At 39.1% G+C, this 18,394-nt stretch overlaps 1 protein-coding gene across 2 annotated transcripts; it reads left to right on the forward strand.

Annotated features, from left to right (window-relative positions):
- The first annotated feature begins 1,142 nt into the window (after positions 1–1,142).
- On the forward strand, positions 1,143–18,093 carry SERPINB13 (serpin family B member 13). 2 transcript variants are annotated; one of them, XM_008519837.2, is made up of 9 exons: positions 1,259–1,302; positions 1,495–1,605; positions 2,974–3,155; positions 3,698–3,754; positions 12,988–13,116; positions 13,506–13,623; positions 15,004–15,146; positions 15,355–15,510; positions 17,299–18,093. In XM_008519837.2, exons 2-9 carry the CDS (start codon positions 1,536–1,538, stop codon positions 17,701–17,703), a joined length of 1,260 nt encoding a protein of 419 aa, XP_008518059.2. In that variant the 5' UTR covers positions 1,259–1,302; positions 1,495–1,535; the 3' UTR covers positions 17,704–18,093. The 2 variants fall into 2 exon arrangements, with proteins under 2 accessions (XP_008518060.2, XP_008518059.2); XM_008519838.2 differs by lacking the exon at positions 1,495–1,605 and having other exon boundaries at positions 1,143–1,302.
- Positions 18,094–18,394: the final 301 nt, after the last annotated feature.

Consider the following 18,394-nt stretch of genomic DNA (forward strand, 5'->3'; position numbering starts at 1 on the left):
ATGCCCTTCTAGCTGTTGGGATTTGCTGTTTGGCAACAATGATGAATTTTCACACCCTTTACTCAAGACTAAGGCTGAGAATAATGAAGTGCTGTTTTTTTTGATAAACTAGTACAGCGAGTAGAGATGCTCCAGAGTTGACAGGAAAGACTGGAATTTGGAGGTATGATTTCCTATTGAGTTTCTTTTTTTAAAAAAAATAGTGTTGTTTTTCTAAAATCAGTAAGATTGTGGCACGTTTATGAATTATTGGTGCTTAGCTCAGTGTCTTGTATATAGCAGACTCAACAAATGTTCATGGAGTTAATTTAAATGAGAGATTTCATAATTAATGGGCAGAATATTTGAGAACAAGAGTGGTGTGAGTGTATGCGTTATGTGTTTAGCTCCCTGCCCAAACTTTTCTCACTACTTTTCCTCCTTCTTTTCTAGCAAGCAAATTTTCTTTCATTTTATTCTTTGCATTTGACACCCCAAAATAATGCAACAGCAAAGTTGACTATATTACAGAGACTGGTCTTGTCAGGACACAGCTCTGCACATCTCTGGTAAGTAAAGTACACATTAGTTCAGGTCTTCGTCAGCCTATAAACCAGTGATTCCCAACCTTGGCTGCACATCATCATCTCCTGGGGTGATAAAAATTCTGATGCCTGGCTCCCACCCCAGAGATGCTTAGTTGTCTGGGGACGGGGTTTGGGCATAGACACTGTTTTAAAAAGTTCCTCAGGAGATTTTAATGTGCATCCAAGGTAGAGAACCAGTGCTCTGAACAATTCTTTCCAGAGGATCCTGGATGCCAATAGCGATGAAGTCCCTCTCATGGTCTGTCCCTGGTCATAATTCATTTAACTGGGCCATCTGACGCAGCCCTTTGGTCCTGGACTGAGCTCCTGCTTTTAGTCTTATTTTGTTGTCTGGTTAATTTAGATCTCTTTATGCTTGGGTCCCCCAAAGAATTTGTAAGGGATTTTGGAGAAGATAGAATTCAAACTCTATTCCTCTATGTCTAAGATGCACACTTTCTGAGCTACAGTTCACAACCCAATTGCTGACAACTTCATTTCATGGCCATAAATGAAAGAAGAAGGAAATTCAATGCTTAGTTTTGTCATAAACTTTGCCTGCTAATTTTTTTATTAGGGGAGTCGTCATTGAGAAACCAAAAGTTGTCTCACAGGAAATGCAAATGATGATGAGTAGGCAGAGGCAGAGACAGAGCTATAAATTAAAAATCTCAACTACGCATGTTTCACATGCTTTCTGGCTCCTTGCCCAGCCACGTCGTCTCTCCAAAGCCAGGTAAGTTTTTCCTTCAGCTCCAACTTAAGACTTCAGTGTTTTGAGAACATGGATGCTTGTTGATTTGAAAGAAGTGTTCTTATTGTGCATGACTTTCCTTGGGATGGTTTTATTTAATTCAGTGCCTACATGGCTATGACAATGTATCTTCTTCATCTTGTTTGAAGTAAATGAATTCATTTTATCTGTAAGTTAACCTGCAAAGAATCCCTGAAAGGAAACCCGAGGTTGAAATGGGAGTTTTAACAGAAGATGTGAGATGCCTCAGCAAGGATGAGCCCTTGATAGCAAAAAGCCCTCAAAGTATGTAGCCTTTCAAAAAATTTTATTTTGCATTAATCTCATTCTTGTTTGAGGATTTTTCTAGTTGTAATATAGCAGATGACGAAGATAATATAAAATGTGTTCTATTTGTTTATTTTTGGTAAATATTCATTGCTCTTTAAAAATTAATTTTTTGTGAGATAAAAAAATTAATATGAACTCTGTGTATGTTGCCACCTACAAACATAGGTTCTTTACTCGCCGCACAAGAGGGGCCAAATAAAAACTGGAACGCCAGGCTTATGGCAAGGAAAGAGTTTTCATTTGGGATGATATCAGCTGGGAGATGAGAGTGAGCCCTCAAATTTGTCTCCTTTCATTTCATCTCCCTGAAAGATGAGAGGCCAGGGGTTTTAGAGGTTTGTGAGGAATGTGGCTGCTTGTAGATAGGGGGGAGTCAGAGGCCTTGCTGGTTGGAGCTTTCCCACCAGCCTGTGTTCAGCCTTGGGAGGCTGCTTGCAGGAAGGAGGAGGAGATGGTAAGGAGTCCAGGTGGACGACCTTGGCTGTCTGTCTCTGTAGTGGAGAGTGGATTCTGGAGCCAGGGAGCCAGGGAGTAAGCAGGGAATGAGTGCTTTGGTTTTAAACCTGTATATGCTGGGTTTAATGTAGCGGAAATGACATCAGGGCTGGCATGATGTACAAGCCTGCAACAATATAGAAAAGTATAAAGAAGAAATGCTTTCACCCCGACTTAACAATCCAAAGCCAGAGATATGTCATTGCCCATTAGCGAAAATTCAGCCCAGGGTCAAGTTTTCATGCAGTTAGGAATTGGGATTTAAGAGAATTAATCTATCTTACCACTCTCTGCACTGGATTTGAATCAATTGAGAAGTTGAAAATATCAGAGAAAAATGTGACTGTTGGCTTTACTATCGTGAGGGCTCCATTGGAGAACACTGCTTGCACCTGAGGCCAATGGGGATTCCTAGCCTGCCCCTTGCCTGGTCATGAGCCTAGCAGCTGGACAAGCCCAATATTGCATAGCCAGAGATGGGCCTGCCTGAGGGAGCTTAGCGTAGGGAGGAGATGGCCTGCAGGCAGAGGCAGGAAGGTTCTGATAGAGAACAAGAGAGAAGAAAACCATTTGAGGCATTAACCCTGCTCCCAGGTGAAATGAGAACTGAGAACCACTGGATGATGTCAGAATGATTATCTCTGTCAAGAGAGGGTCAAGAGAAGGGTTGAGAAGTGGGCAGCAGTGGCCTTTCACCAACAGGGTGAAAATCTCTATTTTCTGGATCAATGCAGGAAGAAGAAGAGAAGCAGGAAGGGTTCCTGTGAATAAAGCAATTCAAATGAGTGACAAGTGCTTGTCTTGTTTTGATTGTTGTTGCTGTTCTAGAGCTCACTAGAATCGTCATGGATTCACTTGGTGCAGCAACCATTCAGTTTGCCATTGATCTTTTCAAAGAGCTGAATATAACAAAGGATGGCAACATCTTCTTTTCCCCTGCGAACATCTCAGCTGCCATCGGCATGCTCCTCCTAGGGGCCCGAGGAGCCACCGCCACCCAGCTACAGAAGGTAAGATGGGCTTCCCTTGCTTTCCAGACAGAGAGTCATCTCCGGGGGCAGCCTTCTAGCATTACCTTGAAAATATGCTCCTCTTGACCGATGGGCCAGGAAACAGAGAAAGCATATGAAGACATGGAACAATTTCAGGTCTATTGGGGAAGTCCTCTTCCCTCTCCAAATACCGCCATGCCTTCTGCTCCCTGGTGCTTGAAATTGCTATGAGCAGGGGCTGGGTGAGTGGCCTTGTCCAAAGCCATCAACCTCCTAATTAAGGATGAAGCATGAAGAAGAAAAACTACTGGGAGATGTTGCATAATCCCCACTAGGGTATAAATGACACATCAAAGATGAAGATCTGAATGGATAAACCAATGTAGGCTCCTCTGAAGAGATCAGTGGGCAACCCAGACTTTTTCATGGTTTTGCAAGGAGAGAAATGTTACCTGTGTACCACTGAGGTTTCTTTAAAAAACATCCAATTTCCTCTGAGTGATCCTGTGTGAGGTTGTCTCTGCTCTGATCACTGCCATAATATTTTTTGTCCCTTGCAGGTGCTTTGCTCTGAAAAAGACATAGAAAGCTCAAGAATCAAAGCTGAAGAAAAAGAGGTGGGACACATGTCTTACAACCTTCAGTATGGTTGCTCTGTAGAAATGGGCTCACTGGGGGGATGTGCAGAAGAGGTAATACTTCACGCTTATTTTCAAGCAGTCACTGCAGTCAAATAAAGTTGGTAGGATTATACAATAATAATAAACCCTTAATGTTAAGAAGAAGAAGAGACATTAACTTTAATGTGCACCAACCACTATGATATATGCTGGTACAGGCTAATAGACTGAAAGTCCCTATATCAGAGTAGATGAGTTTTGAAATTAAACAGATTTGGGTTCAAATCCTGGCTCAGCTATGCTACTTTGGACAATTTATTCATCTTCTTTGAGCCCCTGTAAAGTGTCCAGTGGAGTGTCTGGAATGCACCAGTAAGTCACCCAGTGGTTGTCATGGTAGTCTTAGGTGATATTATTCCTACATTTCATTTTTATTTTAAGTGCCCTCTGCTGATATTCCACTTTAAAAAATACTAGCACAGGACCAATGACTTCCTGGGGTCTCTTCAAGCTCTAGGGTTGTAGTATTCCTCACCCAAAGGATAGTCTGTGCAAACATGGGGGAGGGATTAAGTCCATAGGTGAGGATTGGCATCCAAAGACGGTTAGAGCTCTCAGGAAGGGCATACTTGCCCTGACAGCAGTCCTAGTCCATTCCCAGGCCCTCATAAAATCATGGCTCAAATCACCAGCAATATGAGCTGTTCATTTCACAATCCCACATGGTCAGGTTGTCTGGGTGGTTCAGTTGCATATATGGAGAGTCAGCCTTCCTTCCAGAGTTTGTACAACAGAGTTGGGTCAGATAACTGCTGTGCTGTCCACTCAATCAAGGAGCACAGTTGTTTTCAGAGCACTTTCCTTTCCAAGCATGGTAGCCTATATAGAATCTTTGCGCAAATTAGAAAAAGATACACCCCCTAGGACAGATGCCCCTCCTGGCTGAAGAGCTTCGTGACTGAGGTGAGGGTTGAACTTCAGCTTTGTGCAGGGCACAGCCTGTATGACTCTGTGCAGTAGCTCTGTCCATTCCCCAGGATTTTTCTGGGAGTCACAGCGGTATGAAGAAGATTAGAATTCTTCCTTTTCTCTTTTCCTCTCTCCTTTCCTTTCCCCATTCCTCCCTCCTTCCCCCCTTCCTTCCTTCCTTCCTTCCTGAAATGACCTTATATAAGCCTTGTAGTTTACCTGGATGGCGGTCTCTCTAGTCCTGAGCTATCAAATATGGTAGCCATTCAAGTGGCTGTAGAGTGCTTGAAATGTATCTAGTCCAAATTGAGATGTGCCATAAGTATAAAATATGCACTGAACTCAAGAACTTGGTATGAAAAAAGAATGTTAAAGGAAAACTGTTTTTATACTCGCAACACTGACATCAAATGTGTGGGTTTTGTTGTCACATTAAATAATTCTGATGCTAACTACCTGGAGTTAGTGCAGATCCTACAGGTGAAGAGCTGAGTCCCACAAGACTTTCCCCACTTCAGATGCCAGGCACAGGCAGTGGGTTCCCAGGTTACCCACACTTCCGTCTGACTTGGCTGCAAATCGGAGGATCCTATGACCCCCTCCTCAAGTTCAATAATTTGCCATAATGTCTCTCAGAACTCAAGGAAACACCTTACTTTTGTTTACTGGTTCATTTCAAAGGATACAAATGAATTTCCAGATGAAGAGGTAGATAGGGTGAGGTATGAAAGGGTCCTGAGCACAGGAGCTTCTGTCCCTGTGTTTTGGGGTGCACCACCCTCCCAGCACATGGATGTGTTCACCAACCTGGAAGCTCTCTCAACAATAAAAATAGGGATTTTTACTGAAGCACCATCACATAGGCATGATCGATTATTAACTCAATTTCCAGCTCCTCTGCATTCCCTGGATGATGAGGTATGAGGCTAAAAGTTCCAAACTTCTAATACTGGTTTGGTCTTTCTGGTGACCAGATCCTACCTTGAAGCTATTCAGGAGCCCACCAAGAGTTGCCTCATTAGAACAAAGGGTGCTCCCATGACTCAGGAAATTCTGAGGGATTTGGGAGCTTGGTGTCAGGAACTGGAGTCAAAACTCAAATATTAGAATACAAGATGTTCCTAGCACCCCTGTCACTCAGGAAATTATGAGTTTTAGGAGTTCTGTATCAGGAACTGGGGACAGAGACCAAATACATATTTTTTATTATGTCACAAATGTAAAAATCTCATTAATTTTTTTTAAGGTTTTATTTTTTTCCTTTATCTCCCCAAAGCCCCCCGGTACATAGTTGTATATTCTTCATTGTGGGTCCATCTAGTTGTGGCTTGTGGGACGCTGCCTCAGCGTGGTTTGATGAGCAGTGCCATGTCCGTAGCCAGGATTCGAACCAATGAAACACTGGGCCGCCGCAGCGGAGCCCGGGAACTTAGCCACTCGGCCACGGGCCAGCCCCAAAATCTCATTAATTTTTATCTGTAAATTTTGTTGAAATAATACCTAACACATTGTATTTTAATATATAATTATTATAGTTATATATTGAAATGGTGATGTTCTACATTTAGTTTGATAAAATGTAATATTAAACTTGATATCACTTATTTCATTTTACTTTTAATAATGTAGTCACTAGGAAGTTTAAGATTGTGAATGTAGCTCAGAATTGTGGCTCACGTTGTATTTCAATGGGACAACGCTGGTCTATAATATGCATCTGGGAGGTAGGGTGTATGCATGTTCAGCTTTATTGACTATTACCAAATTGTTTGCCAAAGGGATTGTACCAATATCTATCCCTCTCAGCAGTGTATACAGGCCCATTTCATACAGCTGTGCAGAGAACGTGGGACCTGAAATCCCACTGACCTTGCAATCCCTAGTCATCCAGATTCATACATACATACATACATATGTATATCTTTTCTGTATTGTTGATGACCATATGATTTTTCTGTCTGTTAATGAAGCAAATTATATTAATAGAATTTCTAATGTTAAGCCATTTTTGTATTTGTGGCATAATCAACTTGGTCATGAGTTTTAAAAAATTTTACATTATTGAATTGGATTTGGTAATATTTTGTCAGGGTTTTAAAAAATCTCTGTTATAAACAAGATCAATCTGTAATATTTTTTCTTGTCCTGTCCTTGTCTAGTTTTGGTATCAGAGTATCACTAAACTCCTAAGATGAGTTGGGGAATGTTTCCTCTTTTACTGTTCTCTGGGAGAGTTTGTATAAATTCAGAAACACACCTGATATTCTGGGAAGAATTTGGATTTAAAACTGCCAGCCTGTTGATTGTTGATTGACTGATTGATTTCTAATTTCTGTTTCTATGATTTTGACTACTTGCAGTACTTCATGTAAGTGGAATCATGCAGTATCTATTCTTTTGTGACTGGCGTATCTTGTTTACCATAATGTCCTTGAGATTCATCCATGTTGAGGTGTGTAACAAGATTTCCTTATTTTTAAAGGCTGCATAATATTCCATTGTAGGTATACACCACATTTTCTTTATCCATTCATATGTTGAAGAACAATTGGGTTGCTTCCACCTCTTGGCTGTTGTGAATAATACTGCAATGAACATGGAAATGCAAATACCCCTTTGAGATCTCACTTTGAAGTTTTTTGATATATATTCAGAAATATGATTGCTGGATCATATGGCAATTTCATTTTTAGATTTTTGAGAAACCTCTGTACTGTTTCCCATAATAGCTGAACCATTTTACATTCCCACCAACAATGTTCAAGGTTCCAAATTCTCCGCATTCTCACTGACACTATTTCCTGTTCTTTTGATAGTGGCCATCCTAATGGATGTGAGTTGATATCTCCTTCTGGTTTTGATATTTGCATTCTTCTTGTGATTAGTGATGTTGAGTATCTTTTCACATGCTGTTGGCCATTTGTATATCTTCTTTGATGACTTGTCTATTCAAGTCCTTTACTCATTTTTTCTTTGGATTATTTTATTGTTGTTGCTGAGTTGTAGAAGTTCTTTATATATTCTGGATATTAACTCCATATCTGATATACGGTTTGCAAATAGTTTATCCCAGTCCACAGGTTACCTTTTCACTATGTTGATTGTTTCCTTTAATGAGCAGAAGTTTCTTAGTTTGATGTGGTTCCATTTGTCTATGTTGCTTTTGTTGCCTGTGCTTTTGATGTCATACTTGATATATCATTACCATCCACAATCCATAAGATTTTTCCTTAGGTTTTCTTCAGGGTTTTATAGTTTTAAGTTTTATGTTTGGTTCTTTAACTCATTTTGAGTTAATTTTTATATATGGTATAATGTAAGGGTCGTACTTCATTCTTTTGCTTGCAGATATTCAGTTGTCCCAACATCATTTGTCAAAGAGACTATCCTTTCCTCATTGTGTAGTCTTAGCACCCTTGTTTAAAACCATTTGGTCATATAAGCAAGGGTTTATTTCTGGTCTCCATATTCTGTTCCATTGGTCCATATATCTGTCTTTATGCTGGTACCACACCATCTTTATAACTGTTGCTTTGTAGTATGTTTTGAGATCAGGAAGTGCGAAGTCTCTAACTTCACTCTTTTTTTTCCAGATTGTTTTGTCTATTTGCTTGCCTGAGATGCCATATGAATTTTAAGATATTTTTTCTATTACTGCAAAACATGCCATTGAGATTTTGATAGGGATTGCATTGAATCTATACATCACTTTGGGTAGTGTGGCTATTTTAACAATATTATGTCTTCCAATCCATGAACATGGATTCTTTCCATTTATTTGTATCTTCTTTGATTTTTTAAAGCATTTTTTTGTAGTTTTCAGTGTACAAGTCTTTCTTCTTCTTAGTTAAGTTTATATCTAACTCTTTTATCCCTTTTGATACTATGGTAAATGGGATTATTTTCTTAATTACTTTTTGGATTGGTCATTGTTAGTGTATAGAGATGCAACTGATTTTTCCATGTAGATTTTGTATTCTGAAACTTTGTTGAATTAATTTAACAGTTTTTTGTGGAATCTAGGATTTTCTACATATAAGATTATGTCATCTGTGAACAGACACGAATGTACTTTCTTTCTGATTTGCATTCCTCTTATGTTGTTTTATTCTCTAATTTTCTTCTTCTGGCTAAGACTTTCAGGACTTTGTTGAATATATTGAATAGTAGTGGTGAGAGTGGACATCTGATTTTATTATGTTGATTCCTTCTATTTCTAGTTTGTTGAATGTTTTTATCATGAAAGGGTGCTGAATTTTGTCAAAAGATTTTTCTACATCAGTTGAGATATTCATGTGGCTTTTGTCTTTCATTCTGTTAATGTTGTGTATTACATTGATTGAGTTTCATATGTTGAACCATCCATACATTCCAAGTATAAGTCCTACTTGGTTATGGTGTATGATCCTTTTAATGTGCTGTTGTATTTGGTTTGCTAGTATTTTGTTGAGGATTTTTGAATCAATACTCATCAGATATATTGGTCCATAGTTTTCTTTTCTTATAAGCTTTGTCTGGTTCTGGTATTAGGGTACTGCTGGCTACATAGAATGAGTTTGAGAATGTTCCTTTCTCTTCAAGTTTTTGGAAGACTTTGAGGAAGATTGGCATTAATTTTTTTAAAATGTTTGGTAGAATTCTCCAATCAAGCTATTTGGTTCTGAGCTTTTTTGTTGTTGGAGGTTTTTGATTACTGATTCAATCTTCTTACTAGTTGTCTGTTCAGATTTTTTATGTCTTCATTATTCAGTCTTGGTAGGTTGTATGTTTCTAGAAATTTATCCATTTATTCTAGATTATAATCATTAATAGTAATCTCTCATAATCCTTTTTATCTCCATGACATTAGTTGTAATGGCCCCTCTCTGATTTCCAATTTTAGTTATTGGAGTCTTCTATATTTTTTTCTTAATTGGTCTGGTTAAGGATTTGTCAATTTTGTTGATCTTCTGGAAAAAAACCCCAACTCTTGCTTTTGTTGATTTTTTTCTATTGTTTTTCTACTCTCTGTTTTGTTTATTTCTGCTCCAATCTTTATTATTTCCTTCCTTCTGCTAACTTTTGGTTTAGTTTGTTCTTTTTCTAGTCCCTTGAGATGTAAAGTTAGGTTGTTGGTTTAATTTGTTCTTTTGACTGGACCATGTTTCCGTGTCTTTTTGTGCCTTGTTATCTTCTTTTGGGACTTTGGCATTTGGAAAATCAGCCACCTTTCCCAGTCTTTGTGGTTTGGTTTAATACAGGGAGAACGTTTTCCAATCAGCCTGGCTGGAAATTCTGGAGACCTCTTAAGCATTTTCTGGGGATGCCTCCTGTCTGGGCTTGTGCAGGTAATCTCCTAATTGAAAACGTTTGCTGGTTTTTACTTGGGAGCTCCCCTTGGTGTCTCTCTGTGATACTGCAGACTCTAATGCTGCTGATTGCCTTTGTTGTCAGTGGTCAACCTGGTGCTCTGTTCCTGTCAGCAGTTTGATTGAGACAAGACAGAAACCAGTCTCTCAGGCAGCCTCCAGAAAAGCCAGAATGGTCGGTATACATTCTACTCTTCTGTTTCTCTCCCCCAGGAGAAGTTGGGAGTTTTCTCCCAGTCACACCATACTGTGTTGGGGGAAGGAGCTCTGGTGAATGAGTCCGTGAATTTTTCTACTGGGCCTCGATGCAGTTGGTTCATGCTCATCTGGGGTACAGGGACCTTTGAACTGGTTTCTGGATCTTTTGCAAAGGCATTTGGTTCTTGTACTGGTGTTAAGTCAGCCTCTCCAGTCAGGGAAGGAGGATCTGGGGCTTCTTATTCTGCCGTCTTGCTTACATCTCTCCTCAAAACTTTCTTTAGTAAAGATTGACACATGGCAGATGCTGTCAGGTTATATTTGCCTTTGTTTGTTCTTGAATGAATATTTAACTGTATTTTGAATTCTAGATCGATATTTCCTTGCAACTCTTTGAAGATACCATTCCACTCTGCATTTCTTATGTTGCTGTTAAGTTTGTTTAATTGGCATTCCTTGATAGCTGATCTACCTTTGGCTGCATTTAAGTTTTGCTGCTTCTTCTTGCTGTTCTTGAATTTTACTGCAATGTGTCTAGGTGTGAATTTCCTTTATTCAACAAGACTGATTTACCATGTTTTCTGAATATGAAAATTCATACTTTTCAATTCTGGAAAATTCTCAGCCACTTAATTTTTTAAGTAATGCATTTTCCCCATTCTCTTCTTCTTGCCTTTTGGAAGGAGTTTAGAATTCGTATTGTATTTTCTAGATTTCTTCACTTGTCATACATGTTTTTTATCACTTTTTGTCTTTGTGCTGCATTCTGAGAAAATTATTCAGCTCTGTATAGTTCACTAATTTAGCTATTCGTAATTGTCTATTGTCCCATCTATTGAGCTTTTAATTTCAATGTTTACTGAATATTTATGTATAGAAGTTCTAGTTGATTTATAAAACCAACCTGAAAATTGTTGATAGTCCCTGGTTCCTTAACCATATTTTCAATATCTTTTCAGGTTGACATTCTCAATATATTGCTTTTTAAATGTGATATTTGATAATTCCAATATTTTAAGTCCTTGAGGGTCTAACATGACTGTTTGCTATTTTTGTTTCTGATTCTTGATGTAGGACTTATTTTCTAATGACGTAATTTTGGAATATGAACTAATATTTGGCTGATAATTTATGCGGGTCCAGTGAAATCTGGAATATAGTTATCGTTCTAGTATAGGTAATTTTTTTTCTTCTGAAATAAGATCCTGGGGTGTTATCAACCCAAGGTCACTTTAAGTTAATTTCTTAGTACGGGATTTCCCAGGCCATAGAGATGGTATAAATTCTAACCCCAGACCTGTTTGACAGTAGCCTTCCCTCCCTTTCCCCATTTTTAGATCAACTCAGTCACAACTGGCCTACTGGAGAAACACTCCCATTACATCCTCCTCTTTATATCAATCTGTTATTCACCAAAGGCTTCAATACTTTGATCTGCTCACATCACGTATCAGTTAAGCTGAGCAGCCATAAAGTGATCACTTGCCCTTTAAAGGCTCATAGTAGCAAGGAAAGAGCCAAAGGTCAAATTCAACTTCAGATATTTTTTTAGAGCAGCACATTTTTACATTTTCACTTTGAATGTCTTCAAATGTTGATTAATTATTCACAAAAATTAACTAATTGTTTTTTTTTAAAGATTTTATTTTTTTCCTTTTTCACCCCAAAGCCCCCCAGTACATAGTTGTACATTCTTCGTTGTGGGTCCTTCTAGTTGTGGCATGTGGGACGCTGCCTCAGCGTGGTTTGACGAGCAGTGCCATGTCCGTGCCCAGGATTCGAACCAACGAAACCCTGGGCCGCCTGCAGCGGAGCGCGCGAACTTAACCACTTGGCCACGGGGCCAGCCCCATAACTAATTGTTTTTTATGTGCCAGATACTACTCTAGCCATTGGGTAACCAGTAGTGAAATAAAGAGATAAACAACAAAAACCCATGGGCTTCATATTCTGGAGGAAGAAAGCCTTTCTGTTCTCAGTGCAATCACGAATAAGCCTTTCAGGTCAAATTTAAAATGCCTCTCCCCTCTCCTTTGCAACCAGTGTGAATGGAAGCAGCCACATACATGTCACTCAACAGGCAATGCGACTGTGTTCCTCTTTGTTTCAGGGATGTGTGCTGGGTCAGCTGGCTCTGCCATGGAGCACTCACTCCTCAGCCCTCAATCAGAAAACTGATGGAGTCTACAAAAAATGTCCAGAAAAGTTTCCTCTTTTTTTTTTTTTTTCCCGCAGAGACAAGGAAATCTCACTTCAGCCCAAAGTATAGCTCTGACAAATGGCTACTTATACCATCAGGAGTCACTTTTCTTGTCCACTATCTGGAACAGAAATTGCCAAACTTTAGAGTGGATAAGAATCATCTGAGGAGTCATCTGCTTTCCTCAAGTAGTTAGCTTGTGGTTAGCTAAAAACAAGCATATAAAACATTTAGTGGGAAATTACAGCTGAGATAAAAATGCACCCCAAGCCAGAAAAGCAAGATCTGTGGCATTGGCCGGCAGAACAGGCTTCTTTGTGGAGCTGAGATGGATTGTGACTTACGTTATCACATGATTTGTGTAAAAGTCACCTGACATCCAGGGGCCACACCAAACTCGTGGGCCACTCTCAAGACTATCAAACTGAGAGAAAGACCTAGCAGCCCTGTCTCTGAGGGAGAATCTAGGCTCGCTTTTGACAACATAACTCTGAGGTTTTGTTTTGATTTTGAAGATTGAGAAGAGAGAAGAGATTCATCACCAATTCCAAAAGTTTTTGACTGAGACAAGCAAACCCACTAATGATTATGAACTGAAAATAGCCAACAGGCTATTTGGAGAAAAGACCTACCTCTTCCTTCAGGTAAGTTTTGCTGTGTCCACCACATCTGTGAGTGGTATTCATAAATGGCCAAATGCCCTTGTTAGGATTGTGGGTTCTGGAGGCATGCTGCCTAAGTTGACTGCCTGGCTCTGCCCACATCACTGGGTGTGCCCCCTGCCTGCTCTCCAGACATCTAGTTTTTTGGAACTTTTTAAAAATCCTGGCAGTCTAAATCTGATTTTTGCCTTAACCCTATTACACCTGCATAAAAATGTGCACGGAAGTACTCAAAATGATTTGCCCAGGTCCTAAAAATCCCTGATTACACTGTGAGTCATTTCGATGTACAGATAAATTTAGGCAGAGATGTTGCAAAGTATAAATCGAATTTTCAAACTCTTTCTGTTCCTTCCTTGTTTCTCCTAAAGAAATACTTAGATTATGTTGAGAAATATTACCACGCTGCTCTGGAACCCACTGATTTTGTAAATGCAGCAGATGAAAGTCGAAAGAAGATTAATTCCTGGGTTGAAAGCCAAACAAATGGTAGAGTATGGTCATTCATCATAAAAGCGCTTCTTGAGTACTCACTGTGAGTGAAGCCCTGTGCTTGACACTGCTCAGGGTGCCAGGGTAAGAAAGCTTTGGGAGGGGACTTGAGATGGAGTCTCAGGGTTGGAAGGGCAGGGCTGGGCATGGGGGGTATGACAGAGGGCACTGAACACGGTGGAATGTTCTCAGCAAATATATTGAGAGTCAAGGGGAACCAGGGAGGGGACCATAGGAAGCCAACTTCATGGAAACACAACACTTAGTGGAGAATTATTTGCACATGCTGTGGATTACAATGTTTTTGGGGATCCTGAAATTGGTTTCATGTCTGTCTTGGGTTCACATTTTTTCTTTTATATCAGAGCCTTTCTTTCTGAGTCTGAGTCCCTAAGTGAGAGTGTCATAGAGGGTTTCCTTTCTCTTTGTCAAGTGAGAAACGTTCAGCTCTCCCGTCAAAGCCTGCCTTTGCTACCTACAGCGGAGCTTGCCTAGGCCTCATCTCCACGGGAGCACCATGCGGGATGATAACAACTTTCACCCCATCCGCAGCAGAGAACTTGGCAGAGGCCTCACTTCATCCTCCTCTCCTCATCTCCTAGTATGAGCCAAACACACAAGAAATACCAGAGAGGAACGCTGATATGGAAAATATTTTGGGGAGCAATACTGATACTTTAGTATTAGAGTTTCAGATTACATTTTTTATTCCAGTTATCAGGGAAGCATCTCTTATTTCAGATTGCATTTTTTTTTTTCACGCTTAGTCCAAAGGAAAAAAAGTGTCTTCAAAGGGTTGATTGAAGGCAGTATTCTCCAGAATTTAGTGCGAGTTGGGCTAAACCCAGAGCCCAAAACATCAGCTCCTTTTCCAATAAAATAAGTAATCTCTAAAGGTCAGGTGGTAACTATATTGAATGGGCAAAAATAATGATAGCTAACGCTTACTGAGCGCTTATTATGAGTTGGGTAGTGTTAGAAGTGCTTGACGTGTATTAAGTCAACTCTTTTCAACAACCCTATGAGGCAGGTTTTATTCCTGTTTTACTGATGTGGAAACTGAGGCACAGAGAGCTTAAATCACTTGCCCAAGATTCCTCAGTTGATAAGAGGCAAAACTGGATGCTAGCAGAGGCAATCTGATCCCAGAGCCTGAACTCTTACGTATCACATTTCAATGTATCCAATGGGATAAATAGGCATTGGGCGAGGTGAAAATGTCCTTACCGATTCTGCTAGCAAACGCGTTGTTGGCAAGGCCTTCAGGCGCTGACGTGGCTGAGTTCACAATGATCACTCAAGTCCATCTGCATTGTATGTGCCACGCATATTGCTCATAATTTTGAAGATGGGCCAATTTTTGTTGTTTGTTTGCAGAAAAAATCAAGGACCTGTTTCCGGATGGCTCTATAAGCAGCTCCACTAAGTTGGTGCTGCTGAACGTAGTTTGTTTTAAAGGGCAATGGGACACGGAGTTTAAGAAAGAAAATACCAAGGAGGAGGAATTTTGGCTGAATAAGGTTTGGTCCTTTATTTACAACGTGTGCTGTGCTTACATGTGGGATGTAAAATCTAAAGTCATATTTGAGCAAGTGTACATGGTGGATAGCGAATGCTGATTCTGAGGCTCTGATCTTTAACATGATTTTAGACCAAGCTAATTATTTTGGTGCGCTCACTTGGTTGTCTTACGTCTCTGACATTGCGTGCCCTGTGCCTTTGTTGCAGAGTACAAGTAAATCTGTGCTGATGATGACACAGCGCCATTCCTTCAGTTTCACTCTCTTGGAGGACTTGCAGGCCAAAATTCTGGGGATTCCATATAAAAACAATGACCTAAGCATGTTCGTGTTGCTGCCCAATGACATAGATGGTCTGGAGAAGGTAAAACCTTGCATTGCTCCAATGTTGCTTTCATTTCCTGAGGCTTTGCATCCCAAAGCTTGTTCTGGGTGAGCCTGGAAACAGGGCTTCTGATTTGGAGCTGGTGTCTGGCAACACCAAGTAGAAAATATTTCTCACTCTGTGCAAAAGCAAAGACAGATGGGTGTCTAAAGAGGAACATTAAAAGTTATCAGGTTTATTGAGAACAACCAATACTAAAATATTTGAGGATGAGCTAAAATGAACGTTTAAGGACACATGGGAATTCTAAAGATCATCCACCATTCTGAGAGATGGTTGATCCGGATGGACCCTCTTTCCCAGAAAAAAATTACATATGCACATGCACAGCAAATTTTGCGTTCATGCTTATTGGACCTTTGGAATTTCTTTCTTAGACTTTTAATCTTTTTTAAAGGCAATTTTTTTAGAGCAGTTTTAGGTTTACAGCAAAATTGAGAGGAAGGTACAGAGATTTCCCATATACCTCCTGCCCCCACACATGATAGCCTCCTCCCATAATCAATATCACTTACCAGAGTAGTACTTTTTTTTTTTTTTTTTTTTTTACCAAGGATAAACCTACGTCAACACATAGTAATCACCCAAAGTCCACAGGACCCTTAATCTTGAGCCCCTGGATTTAGTCCCACCCACTTCGCAGTTAAAAATTGATATGGCTGGTATCCTGTAGTTTTGAAATTAGGAAGGCTTTGTTTCAAATCCCTGTTCTTCTAGTTAGTAGCTTTCAGTCCTTTGATGCTTAACTTCCTGGAATGCCAATATTTTCCCATCTATAAAATGGGCTCCATAGTTCTTAATGTATAGTATTGTAATGATTAGAAAATATATAGAAAAAATATATATACAGAACAGGACCCAGTATTGTAATAATATAGCATTTATCATTTATTGAGTGCTTTCCATGTATTGGACCCATTCTAGGAGATATCTTAAAATAGGTCCAGGACGTGGAAATTACTCAATAAATGGCAGATGTTATATTGTTATAATACTGGATACTGTTCTGCTACTGTGAATCATCTCTAGTAGCATTATATGTTGGAAAGTATTTTGTCACAGTAAGATGGCAGTATATATAAAAGCTTTAAGAATATTCATACTCTAACTCAAAAACCCCAGTTGTGGGAATTACCCTAGGGAAATAATCCAAAAGAAAAAAACTGCCTTTCTGAGTGAAATCAGTAATCTCTGCATTAAATACACTAGGATACCTACTTTGAAATTCATGATAATATTATTTTTGTATCTACAGTATCTATCAGCATTTATCATAATGCTTAATGCATACTAGATGATTAAAGTGAATGAATGGATGAATGTTGGGTAAAATTTATCAACTTGATGAACAAAAGTTTACATTATAACAAGTAAAATGGACATCCACTGTGATTGCAACATGTAAATGTATATTACATATTTACATATATTATAATATATTATAAATTGTATAATATATATGCATATAAAGACTAGAGAGGAATAGTAAAAATGAAATATGTATTAGGTTGCTAGAATAAGAAATGTCTTATTTCTTAAATTTAAAAGTTTATTTAATACTATTGAATTTTCATATATACACAGATAGTTTAAGTAGAGAAATATATTATATTAAATGCTCTATAAAATGAAGAGTCTAATGAAATGAAATTTTTACTTTTGTTTGTTACTAAAATTAGTAATTTCCTAGTGATAAAATCAGTATTACACTGTTTAAATTTGTCTCGATAATCATACCATTCTTCCCTCCCTTTTTTTCCTTAATAGATTTTGGATAAAATAACTCCTGAGAAATTGGTAGAGTGGACTAGCCCAGGGCATATGGAAGAAAGGAATGTGAATTTACACTTGCCCCGGTTTGAAGTGGAGGATAGTTATGATCTGGAGGCCGTCCTGGCAGCCCTGGGGATGGCGGACGCCTTCAGTGAGCACACAGCTGACTTCTCGGGGATGTCCTCACGTTCAGGGTTGCATGTCCAGAAGTTCTTGCACAGGTCCTTTGTGGTGGTAACCGAGGAAGGTGTCGAGGCTGCAGCTGCCACCGGCGTGGGCTTTGCTGTCACATCGGCGCCAGATTATGAAAATTTTCACTGCAACCATCCTTTCCTGTTCTTCATCAGGCACAATGAGTCCAATAGTATCCTCTTCTTTGGAAAATTTTCTTCTCCTTAGGACAGTCAATGCCTTGGCAGAAAACTGGTGTTGGAGTATCAATACCACTATGGAAATAGCCCATTCTTTTAAAATTTGTTTTACTTGTTTGCACACCGTCTTACCATCAAAACTGATGTGACTGTAGTAGGGTGTGTGCGTGTTTTAAATTTTCCTTAAAAGTGAAATGTCCTTTTGTTTGTGCCATGCACAAAGTGTGTTAAATCAAAGTTCATTAATAATCTCCTGTTGATTTCTTCTGAAAGTAAATCAATGTCCTGTAGTGTTGTGCACTAATGGAGAGAAACATCTCTTCAGTAGACTGTGGACTAGTGATTTGGGGAGTCCCTCTGGTTCTAAGATTTTGGCGTGTTATAATATGCAAATAAAATAAAACAATAATTTACTCAATTCACGTGTTACTTTTTTCATTCTCAGCAGATAATGTTGCAAACAGCAAATATGAAAGAGATTTTAGAAACCTATTAGCAAAGCATAAATTAAAACTGAAGGGCCAGAACAAGATGAAACAGTATACCAGACAGAAAGGATTCCCGTATTTTCATCCTCTATTCCAACAGAGTATGTTATCCATTGTCCGTTGCATAAGCATTTTGATACTGTGAAATAAACATGACATTTGAGAAGATAAACATTGTAGCTGATACACATTCCTATTCTGTCACCTTTTTAGGTGACAGTAAATATTTGG

The sequence above is a fragment of the Equus przewalskii genome, chromosome 7 (assembly GCF_037783145.1).
Source record: "Equus przewalskii isolate Varuska chromosome 7, EquPr2, whole genome shotgun sequence".
Lineage (NCBI taxonomy): Eukaryota > Metazoa > Chordata > Mammalia > Perissodactyla > Equidae > Equus > Equus przewalskii.